At 37.3% G+C, this 12,206-nt stretch overlaps 2 protein-coding genes across 2 annotated transcripts; one reads left to right on the top strand and one right to left on the bottom strand.

The window, feature by feature from the left end:
• Window positions 1-613: 613 nt before the first annotated feature.
• On the top strand, window positions 614-2,922 carry LOC104238814 (uncharacterized). The gene is made up of 4 exons (XM_009793284.2): window positions 614-827; window positions 963-1,018; window positions 2,553-2,619; window positions 2,708-2,922. The coding sequence occupies exons 1-4, from the start codon at window positions 702-704 to the stop codon at window positions 2,786-2,788; spliced, it is 330 nt and encodes a 109-aa protein (XP_009791586.1). The 5' UTR covers window positions 614-701; the 3' UTR covers window positions 2,789-2,922.
• A 527-nt stretch (window positions 2,923-3,449) lies between these two features.
• On the bottom strand, window positions 3,450-12,014 carry LOC104238818 (uncharacterized). The gene is made up of 13 exons (XM_009793299.2): window positions 10,755-12,014; window positions 10,056-10,467; window positions 9,288-9,933; window positions 8,943-8,983; window positions 8,410-8,478; window positions 6,265-6,365; window positions 6,062-6,140; window positions 5,747-5,845; window positions 5,551-5,619; window positions 5,379-5,428; window positions 5,160-5,241; window positions 4,693-4,787; window positions 3,450-3,996 (listed from the first exon to the last, which is right to left on the bottom strand). The coding sequence occupies exons 1-13, from the start codon at window positions 11,183-11,185 to the stop codon at window positions 3,870-3,872; spliced, it is 2,301 nt and encodes a 766-aa protein (XP_009791601.1). The 5' UTR covers window positions 11,186-12,014; the 3' UTR covers window positions 3,450-3,869.
• Window positions 12,015-12,206: the final 192 nt, after the last annotated feature.

Genomic DNA, 12,206 nt, shown 5'->3' with positions numbered 1-12,206 from the left:
GAATCTATGTGTTTAATATGCTTTTATTGGATTAAGGGGAAAAATCAGAAATAGCCGGATTTACAACTGACAATTGAAAAATAACCACAGTTTCAAAAGTAATCAAAATTTAGCCACTATTCATGTTAAAAAAAAATCTAAACACAAACACCTTCAAAAATCCGGAAAAAATCCAGTATAATATGCTGGAGTTCGATTTTTTTACATATGAGATTCCAACATAATGTACTGAAAATTCATAATATGCCAGAGTTCCAACATAATATGCTCGAAGTTTATACGCATGAACTCCATAATCCTGCATATTATGCTGGAACTTTCCGTGTACTGGAGTTCCAACACAATATGCTAGAAGTTTATACACATGAGCTCCATAGTCCAGCATATTATGCTATAACTTCCATGTTTCAGCAAAATAGTGGCTATTTTTCGATGATTTTACAAACTCTAGCTATTTTTCAATTACCAATCCAAAAACTGGTTATCCCGTGTTATTTTAACCAAAATATCCTATTTTTGCAAAAACTTTAGTATTACACCTCAAAGTCAAACAATAGTCCAAGAGAGCTTTTCAAAGCCCAAATACCAGATCCGGCCCATGGAATAACAGATCTTAGGGCTCCAATTACAATGGTGAACACTTTCTTCTCCACTCTCTGAAACTGAAAGAGAATCTGAAAGTCAAAGCAAAAAAAGTAAAAATGGAAGCGGGAGACGAAGCACTAGAGATGGTGGACTCAAAGGATTTGCAGCAGCAAAGCAAAGCCCTTGATAAGCTCACTGACCATGTCGAAGATCGTCAGCTCGATTCCTCTCGTGTTCAAACGGTACCGTTTTTTCACATCAAAATTCATTTTTTTACACGAATAGTTGCAATTTCGAATTTGCTTCAGTATATATATTTTTTGTATTTATTGACATTTTTTGGCTCAATTTTTAATGCTGAAAAATTGTGTCTTTAGGCTATGGCTTCAATTTATGCATCCAAGGAAGCTGATCTTCAAGCTATGAGGATGAGGTTTGTTCACTAATTAAGGGAAATTTGCACCTTTAGTCCCTGAGATATTGACAAATTTTGATTTTAGTCCTGATATCTGATATTAAGTATATTTACCATTGAATTAACCATAAAGTACACTTTTGATGGATCCCTCTACTTTTGAATTTTCAAAATTTAATGAATTATTAACTGTTAAACCATTCAGTTAGCCGTGTGCTATGTTAAATTTGTAATATTATTTCTTATTTGAAGGCAATATTGTTCTAAAAATAACCTATATGCAACATACTTTCTATATAAAAGACAAAACTCACACATTTAATTTACTTTAAGGTTAAACATACTTAGCCAAATATAACAAGGATCAAAATCAGAATTTATCAATAATTGAAGGATCAAAAGCGCATTTTATCCCTTCATTTAACTGTATTATTTTCAAATATTTTTACCAATAAAATTTTGTTATATGTATATATGTTTTGTTTTTATGCTGTTTCTAAATATATAGTGATTTAGTTGCTTGTGCTAATGAATGAGTATCTTGAGAATTACTATTTGGAGAGTCAAACAGTAATTTTCCTTAACAAAGACCCTTTCAAATATTTCTTAATAGTAGTATCTTTTATATAGATCATAACAATGTAAATTATATTTTAAAATTGATGCACTAATAATTAGGCTATAGCCTTTTCAAATCTTGGTAGCTGGGAAGTTGGTGGATGGGTTTGACTCTTAATAGTTTCTATCACTCAAACAAATACAAGCATCACATCATCTAAACTTTGAAGTACATTCAGAAGTTATTTCCTCTTTTTTTAAATAAGATTTACATATTTAGAAATTATAGTATTATAGTTTTTATAATTAAAACAGTAAGACTTTTTTGTAATCAGAGATAAAATAATTGTTTGATAGAGGCTGTTTGATGATATGATGATTGTTGTTAATCACTGAATCTCTTTTGTTAATCATACCCAAAATACTTCTTTGTTTATATGAAAGGTGTTTGTACTGTGCATTGAGTTGAATTTGTTGCTTCGTGAGAGTTGAAGAGTGTTCGACTATTTGGTAAGGTGAAGTTGCAATTCTCAAGTCCTTACGTGAAATTTGGGAAGCATTGCTTGTAAATTCCAATTTGGGTAACCTTATTATATAGATGAGCTGTCCACAAGTTTTTCCACATGGCCTTAGTTGATAACTTGATATGTGCAAGGGACTACGACTTAATCCAAAATAAATAATTGAATTTGTTTGAGATGTCTTCTCATACTTAAACTGAAAATGATAAGAGTGACAGAATGGTAGAGTGGAATTGTTGCCACAATCCACTAAGATTTAGTCTGTTGTCTCTCGGATCCGCAAAGGGAAAAAGACATATTAGGCACAAGTATATGACATTCATATAAACAGCAATATTACCTTTCCATATGTGTGCTTAGCTCTTGAATCTATTTCAGTGTCTTTTTCCTGCTCTGATAATGTCTCTAATGCTTCTTGTGAAATCTCAGTCCTTGATAAATTAGATGACATCAAGAATTTGTGTTCATTACAGGGAAAAGGAACTAGCTGCTGTTAAGATAAATGCTGCTGATATTGATATAATTGCAAATGAACTAGAGGTTGGTTTCCTCTTACATCTATACCTATTGTTTTCTGTTGGTTTATTTTAAGTCTCTCATGAGTCATGGTGTTTTAATTGTGGAATAGGTGGACAAGAAGGTTGCTGAAAGGACTTTGAGAGAACATAAAGGTGATGCTGTAGCTGCAATAAGGCATTTGCTGAATTAATGTAATGCAAAAGATAAGAGAATCAGTACCAGAAATTTTTGTTTTCATTCCGAAATGTATTAACAAAGAGACTATGAAATGTTTATGCTACGTCGATTGGTCATTGCTAATACTGAAGGGAAAAATTAAACGTGTGAGATAGTGAGCAAGTTCGAGGGAAATCTTGGTTTTCTTAGGACTTGATCTCTAAGGTTGCCCTTTTTCCATTCCATATTCAGCTCTTGGAATAGAGCTATCCAAAATGTTGTGAAGTATATGTGAAATTACTTACGGGTATGGCCTAGCAATCAATAAAGTAGGTCAATACCATGGGAAACCAAGTTCAAATTGCAGCAGAGAAATAATGCTTGGTTGGCCTTTTCCATTTCCATAAGCGTAGATTTACTCGGTGCTTGTACTGGTGTAAGGTAGCAGGTCTCTAGTGATAGTCGAGTTGCTCGACTCGAACACCGCTGTTAAAAAAAGAAAGAAAAACAGAAAACGTATACTGAATCCCCAAATGCATTAGGTTGGTACTTTTGAGGATGAGAGTCTCTGTTACAGACTCACCTTGCTAAACTTCAATGAGACTTAAAAAGAGTATCACTTCGTTGGCTACTGCCTTGTGTGGTGCCCTAGACAAACAAATTTAAGGTTGCATTCAAAGGAGCAACAGCAAAGATCAGAAAATAAATAACTTCTAAGACTTAAATGTACTAACTTGAACACTAATTTTTCATTCAATATACAAGTATTTGAATGCCGTAACCATATAAAACACACAGTGATTTAAGCGGAATTCACTTCACACCACAAGACATTTAACGATGCAAACTGTGAATTCACTGAACAGAATCATGTTAGAACTCATGTAGTCACCGACTGACTCAACTAATCCATTAAAAGAGCAGCTGTTTTTTCTCTACCAGACTTCCTTATAATAACAGCCATCCTGTCATTTTTGCCTCTGGAATTAGGATCCGACAACACAAGCCATTTGTGTGCTCTGTCTGACCAACTTTCACGAGACAGCCATAAAACTTTGAAGAGTTAGCAATGCATCTCCTAGCAATCTTCAGATGAAACTCAAGCACAAATGTATTTACTGTTCCTTCTGGCTGCTATCTCCCCCAGCATTACGTGCTGTCTGCGCCTGAATAAGATACTGCCTCTGCAAATCCTTAAGTTTCTCCACTAGTTCTTGAAATGAAGGCCGGGATTGTGGCTCACTGAGTTGGACAAAACAGTAAGGTCGTTTATCAGCTCAGTTGAAAAGAAGGTTTCTTTTATCAGTAAGATAGCAGTTCAGTTCAAATGATGAGTGAAGTTAACGTGACTAAAAGCAAAAATGGTTGCCGCATCCAAGGGTGTGACGTGGCATCCAATGAAGTAGGTGAAGACCATGAGAGATAAGGGTTCAAATTCCAGTATAAACAAAAAAAACTATGTTATTTCTTCCTAGACTAAGTTTGGTAGGTAAAGGACCACCCTGTGCTGGTGGAGGGTAGCAGGTAGTCGGTGAAATAGTCGAGCTGCACAAGCTGTCCCCAACGCCATAGTAATAGGAAAAATAATGGTTGCTGCCAAATTGATCAAGTCATTGGATAAGCTTATCTAAAAATTTAGTCGAGAGAATCAAATTCAGCCAATAATACTTATTAGTCACTTCTAAATAAAATGCATTGGACTCCAACCTCCTTTTCCTAAAATGGTTTCATTACTAACCATATTATTAAAACCTTCAATGTCACGAACATCAGTCTGGTTTGCTAAGGACTATTCTGCTATAACTTAAGAAGTCCTCCAAATGATGATAAGAATAATTCATAATCTTCAGCACATGTTTTTGACATGACAATATATTCCTCAAGGCTATTTTCTTCAAGAAAACAAATTATGATGGCAGAATGAACAAAGATGCAAACCTATGCCAACAGCTCTCGATTATAGAAGCCCATTGTGGATTAACATTCTTCGGGATATCTAACCGCTGATTCATGAATCCTACAGCTCCAACCACCTGCAATCAACTCCAACAAGTTATTCTCTATGTACCATAATATGATGAAAAATTATCCATTTTTATCTTTTACTTTTTGTACACATAAGGAGCGGGCTCTCTTTACCAGGGGCGTAGGCACCTTGTCTTCGTCGAATCTTGTTCGTAAATATGTATGACTAGATAATAAGAAAAATAAAAATATTGGGTACAAATATAAAAATGACACCGCTTGCTGTAATGGTAAATATTCATTTGTTCACTTTTTCAACTGTTGACACCGCTAATGATAATTCCTGCTATGCCACTGCTTTTCATCGACTTGAGCCAGAATCCAGATAACTGAATATTATGGAATGTTGTCCAAGTGTGATCTCAGGAAGATGAAAATACCTGCATTGAGTTGAGGCTATCCCAAGGGATTTTTTCAGTGGCAAGCTCCCATAGAATCACTCCAAAACTGTATACATCAGACCTAAATGCACATCCAAAGAAGGATCGATATAATCAAAATACACAGGAATCTGCATAAAAATGCATATATATGTGTGTGTGTGTGTGTGTGTGTGTGTGTGTGTGTGTGTGTGTGTGTGTATCTCATAGATCACATACTTCTCATCAGCAGGTTCATTGCGAAGAACTTCTGGAGCCATCCATTGAGGCTGCAGGAGAATTAAGGTAGGAAGTGATATAAGTCAGTTGAAGTGCAAACAACATAATAGGTGACTAAAATAGCTCATATTGATACAGTAAGATAAAGAGTTCCTGAGTTCAAGCTGAATACCGTTCCTTTACCCGTCTTTGTTGCTAGATATGTTTCATGTTTAAGACGTGACAGACCAAAATCCCCAACCTATCGATATTTGCATGGTGAGAATTTTTTCAACGTATTAAAAAGTAAAAACTCTGTAGTAATAGACACTCAGGAGATTGGTAAGAAAGAGAAAAAAAAATGACGGTCAAATGAAATGAAGCCAAACCTTAACAGTCCAGTTCCTGTCCACAAGAAGATTTGAAGACTTCAAGTCGCGATGAACTATAGGAGGATTAAGATGATGAAGATAGTTCACACCACGAGCCTGAATGAAGTAGCAAAAGAAAAACATGATGGTTAACCTAAGAGACAAAATATTATAGTACTAATAGAAAGTATTAGATGATCAGTCACACATGAAGGAAAAAAGACAAGCAAAAAATAAAAAGGAAAAGAATATGGGCAAATCCGCTAAAAATAATGGATGCTACTCTTGGTAATTGTTAATATAACTGGTATTACAGATCTCCTAGGAACTTACTATGTCTAAAGCCATATGGACCCGCCGTCTCCATTCTAATTTGGATGAGTTCCTCTGTAATAGCCTGAACAAACTTCCCCTGCAATAACGGAAAAGGTGAAATGGTTTATCAGTTACACACGAACAAGACTGATGCAGTCACAAAGACTAGGAGCAAAACAACGTGAACAGGTTATTCAGTACGAAGAAGGAAGAGGATTTACCGTGGCAGGAACTCTGTGACAATGCAGAGGCGTTCAGGTGAAGTTACTGCACCCATGAAAAGAAGAATATTTGGATGTCGAAGTCGTTTCATAAGGGAAACCTTCAAAAAAAGTAAGCACAAGGCCCGTCAGAGATGCTCTCATTGTACTAATTAATAAGTGAAAAAAGCATTAAATCTAAGTCTCCATGCACTAATATTAGGCACAAGAACCTTTCCCAAGACGAATTATGCATGAGCCTTCTCATTGTAGAACTATTTTCTGTGGCAATTATCCTCTAATACAAAATCAGAAAGCAAGGAGGAACTCCAAGTGGAAGTTGATCGAAATTTATAGAATGCAAAAGATACACTCAGTTGAGCAGGACCAAGACGGAATACTTGGAGTGCAAGTTCGGTACCCAGGAAGGGGATATGGAGGTGAGGCTTGATATGCAAGTCATCCCCAAGAGAGGTAGTTTCAAGTATCTTGGATCTATGATACAAGGTAACGGGGAGATTTATGAAGATGTCACGCATCGTATCGGAGCAGGATGGATGAAGTGGAGGCTCACTTCCAGTGTCTTGTGTGATAAGAATGTGCCGCTGAGACTTAAAGGTAAGTTCTACAAGGTTGTAGTTAGACCGACTATGTTGTATGGAGCAGAGTGTTGGTCGGTCAAGAACTCTCATACCCAGAAGCTAAAAGTAGTTGAGATGAGGATGTTGAGCTGGATGTGTGGGCATACCCGGTTGGATATTATTAGGAATGAAGTTATTCGGGAAAAGGTGGGAGTAGCCCCTGTGGAGGATAAGATACGGGAGCCAGGAGGCCAGGTTGAGATGGTTCGGGCATGTTAAGAGGAGAAGTATAGAAGTCCTAGTTAGAAGGTGCTAGCAGTTAGCCTGCCTCGGTGGGTAGCAGGAGGGGTAGAGGTAGGCCTAAGAAGTCTTGGAGAGAGGTTATCAGGCGGGACATGGTACAACTGGAGCTGGCTGAGGACATGGCCCTAGACAGGAGGGTGTGGAGGTCAAAGATTATGATAGAAGGTTCGTAGGTAGTCGAGTGTTTCTCTTTGTGTTACTCAGTTCGCTAGCATTAGTGTTAGTACGTTATCTTTTATCCATAGATGGCTATTACTACCTAGAGTTTGACTGCATTCTTGGATTCAATCTCATTTCATCTTGTTGTTATTCCTACTTGTTGCAATTACCTTTTCTTTTTCAGTCGTTCTCTAGCCGAGGGTCTATCGAAAACAGCCTCTCTGCCCTTCCAGGGGTAGGGGTAAGGCTGCGTACATCTTACCCTCCCTATACCTTATTTGTGGTTGTTGTTGTAAAAGATACACTCGGAACTAATGGATGATGTGATTCTACAGACAAACCAAGACCCAAGCAAGACAGTTCCAAGACAGACAGCTCCCAATCGGTATACCTTGTTTAAGAGCATAGGGCTTCAAAAGTGATGTGGAGCGTAATGGCAGGGGGTTAAGGACTTTGATTCTCTGTTAGCATTTAACAAATAATTTTACCACTTTTTAACGTACTACTCTTACTGATATTTTAATTTCAACTACTACCTTGCCGTGTTAGTATAGACTTAGTTTTGCATTGTGAATTGTGATAGTTCTAATGAGCTAGGAAGACACTATTTTTTTTAAACACATTTAGCTCTCATCATTTGCAGATTTCTGTTCGCATTAGTGCTGCATCAACTGGTTCATACACTAAGATAGTTCAAATTTTCCAGAAATCTCATTGATATAGAGCAAACAAAAAGCTCTTCTTAGTGCTCGTTGAGTATCTTCCTGTTTTGTCCTCTTTAACAATTCAAGGCATATAATGACAATACATTGCTGGATTCGAGTCACGCCGGAGGGGAAGTGTGGAAACACTATAGATCCTCCTAATTGGGAGGGAATTTTTTGGAAATAAAAAAACTACGATCCCAAACAAGTTGGGGTCGGCGATATGAATCCTCATTTCTTTCTTTAAGTCAACTCAATCATATCATCATCATTACCAGAATCCAAGACCTTATTAGCGGTAAAATAACTGGAAAGGCCATCATTGTGACTGTCATATAGTTTAAAGTTCTATGGAGAAACAATACTCGATCAGGGGGGGGGAAAGCATTTAATGACATATTTATGAGAAACAAACTAACCTCCTGTTTGAAAGAATATATCACTTCATCGGAATACTCTTGCTTGGAAAATACTTTAACAGCGACATCCTACACAACAAAGACACCATTATGCTTTTTGGATAAAGCTAAGGCATACAGACATCATAATGCTACAAAGGAGAACCAGGGCAGTCACCTTTTTTATCTGGGTGTTCCCTCTAGAAAAACAGATAGTAGTAACAGTGTATGAGGAACCTCATGTAATATACAACACTAATACTGGCTTAGAGAAATACTTCGACATCGCCCATATGAGAGGACCAAGAAATCAGAATTTAGCTCTTGTGTTTCAGGCTATAAGCATAGGCTTCCGGAGCAAATGATACTTACAAATGTATATTTGAACAAACGATATGTTATACAATGACATCTAATCAACATTGTAGTATGTTTAGAAATACTTACAAATTATTGCTTATAAGATTCTTTCTGCGGGAAATTTAATGAACGGTAGAGGCCAAAAACTCTTGGCAGAGAAAAAACTGTAACAAAAGAAGAGGCAAAGAACATACCGATCCATACCACAGCCCATGATAAACAGTTCCACAAGAACCTAGAGAAACACAGTTCAAAGGAAGTGAGAATTAAGAAGTAAAAGAGAAGGCGGTAAAAATTGTCAAATACATAAGAATATCATAGCTATAAAGCTGGTATGGATTATTCGTTGTGAAATTAACGTGTGAAGTTGACTACTAACTTCTGGTTATTGTGCACAACAGAAGCATCTATAATGGCTGGAAAATAGAAATTTAAAGTAAATTACATCCTTGCCTGATACCAAAAGATTCTACGATCAAGTTTGGAATAACTGATAGACTTGTTTTTGACAATTCACCTGTAAAAGGAATTCAGCATACCTTCTCCAATCTGTTCTCCAATTGTTAAGTCCTCCCACAAGATTTCGTAGTCCAGGCTGTCAGTATCCATGTCCACCTTATTAACAGCAGTACTGCTGGTGCTTCCAAAGCTACTAACGCTGCTTGTACTGTTGACATTAAATGAAGACGACCAGGATCCAGTAGCTTCATTGGTGGTTGTCCGGTTAGTATCAATAGACTGATTCTCTGGTTTCAATGCATTATAACTGTTACTGCGATTCAACTCATTGTCTTGGTCATTGTTTAGCCAAGGCCATACAAATCGCGTAGTCCTTGCTTCTGACGCTTCTTGCTCGTTGCCTTTCCATGGCCATGATAAGCTCTTCCTCGCCATCCATGCCTCTGCCTTCAAGGTGATGATCTTAGAAATCCCTTGTTTACCCTCACTCTCATCCACAGAATCTCTTGAAAGATCAGAGAATACTCCAAAAGGAGAAGGGTGAACATCTCCCCTAGGCGTACTTGCTCCACTTGAGTTTGCATCCTCCCTGTGATCTGAGACTGAGAGAGTAGCCTCAGAAAATGCATGGTCAGAATAATGACTATCTCCACTTCCACCTTCACGAAGCACGATGTTCTCTCCTGTCTTTATTTTTGACTTAACCTTGTTGCTCACCTTTGAGGCCTGTTATGAGGTTTCGTCATGTCAGCATATGCCCATCCTTGTATACACTATACAGACAGTAAAGGAAACCAAATGAAAGCAAAAGAAAATCAGCCAGCTAACCAAACAAAGACAGTACTAACCAAATTAGATATTTTGGAGGCGATTGAAACTTGCAGAGGCTGCTGGGGATCATTTCCAAGTTTGGAAGAAGCAAGGGTTCTGGCTCTAAATCTTGTATCAGCTTCCAACTGTGTTACTCCCATCGATGCAAGACCTGTTTCTTGAAAAGGCCGCATATCACTCGATACACAAATAACACCGAGCAATGTACCATCATCATCATAAAAAGGGGTATCGGTAGCAACGACTACGAATCTATCCCCTCTCTTATTCTTAACTGGAAACTGTCCAGTCCAACTCTCACCCCTTAGCACTCGGTATACAATGTTATTAGCAATATTGTGATCCTGAGCATCCGTTAGGAGCTCAATGAGATCTTGTCCAAGAGCTTCTGCAGCAGAATAACCATATAGTTTTTCAGCGGTTCGATTCCTGTGCAACAACGGCTCAAATTACATTCCTATATTGATAACACTGAACAAACATGACAAACACCAATCAAAGTCTAACTAAGGCCAAATAAAATGTTCTTACCTATTTGCACAAAGTTTTTAGTGTTCAATACTGCAACTATGGACTAGCCAACTAAGAAAATCAACTCAGATAATCACAGGACACAAGCTCAATATTTCCAACCCCACTTCTTTTCTCACTCAAGTCCTAACGGACGAAAGGAAAATGAAAAGGCAAAAGATAAGAAGTACATTTCAATTACTCACCAGTAAATTATATGACCATTGAGATCAAATATATGCACTGCTTGTCCCATTGACTGTAATATATTCAAATACTGTCTATCAGTAAATTTCACTGCAGCAGGGCTTCCACCATTACCATTGTCTCTCTCACCTTTACTACTACTCTCTCTTTGCAATGGTGACGAATGGCGGAAAGAGGTTGAACCCCTTTTCCACATAACAGCACCACCATCAAAGCCACCGCCACTGCCACCCCTAAGACGAGGCGGCCTTTGTGGTGAGATTGAGTGGGACCTTTGTCTATGTGATCTCTGATCATCAGAAATCATGAGCTTAGATATCTCCTGCTTCATCTGGGCATGACCTGCCTCCAGTTCTTTAATCTTCTTTAACAGCTCCTCAGCTGGTGGTGTTGGTCCTTGAGCTGATGCAGTATTATTATTATTATCCATTTCAATCCAAGATTCCAAGATTGATCAAACCCCAACTTCGGATTAAAGAACCAATAGGATACTAAAAACAAACAAAAAAACAATAGGATTTATCTATGACTAATTTCACTAACTCCCACTATATATATGTCTAAATAGCCATATATAAATCAATATCTGCAAACTTGAAGTGCATTTCTTGTTGAAAATGAATAAAACGGTTGCCCTTTGAGTTCAAGAAACCACCTTTTTCAGCTCTATCTTACACACACACACTCTTTATTTCCTATGTTTGGATCTATGACTAATTGCAACTGCTACCCCATACAGAAATCAATATATGCAAATTTGCAAGTTCATTTTGTAGATGAAATCATGAAAATGGTCAGCCTTTAAGTTCAAGAAGCCACTTTTTCATCTCTCTCTCCCTCTCTCTCTCTCTCCATCTCTCTCTCTCTCTAGGTATGGACCTATGACTAATTTGTCTTGATACCCCCACTATATAACTGTTTCTATATAGCCATAAGAAAATCAATATTTGCAAAATTGGAGCTCATTTCTTGCTAAAAATGCACAAAAATTGACACCCTTTGAGTTCAAGAAACCAACTTTTCAGCTCTCTCTCTCTCTCTCTTCTTACTTTCTATGTATGGATCTATGACTAATTGCACTAAAACCCAACTATATTTTTTTCTATGTAATCACATAGAAATAAAAAAGGAGTTCATTTCTAGCTGAAAAATGCACATAAATGGACGCCCTTTTCAGCTCTTTCTCTCTCTTCTTACTTTCTCTCTCCTCTTCTTTGTTTTTTTTTTTCTTCTTTCATTGCCTTCTTTTTCTCTCTCCTCCTTCAACTTGAGTTACAGAATTTTTGTTTATAGCTATGACCGCCAAGTGATTTAATCCTACTCTCAAATGAAGGGCGTTTGGTAAACGCGCCATAACAACCAATGATAATGATTATATGGTGGAGGATGTTAACGATAGAATTATGTGCGTGAAAATGAGAACTTACTTTTGTTTTTCTGTTTTTTCTTCT

Source organism: Nicotiana sylvestris, chromosome 10 (genome assembly GCF_000393655.2).
Source record: "Nicotiana sylvestris chromosome 10, ASM39365v2, whole genome shotgun sequence".
Lineage (NCBI taxonomy): Eukaryota > Viridiplantae > Streptophyta > Magnoliopsida > Solanales > Solanaceae > Nicotiana > Nicotiana sylvestris.
The sequence above is the reverse complement of the archived record's forward strand: the minus strand, read 5'-3'. Positions and strand labels throughout refer to the sequence as shown.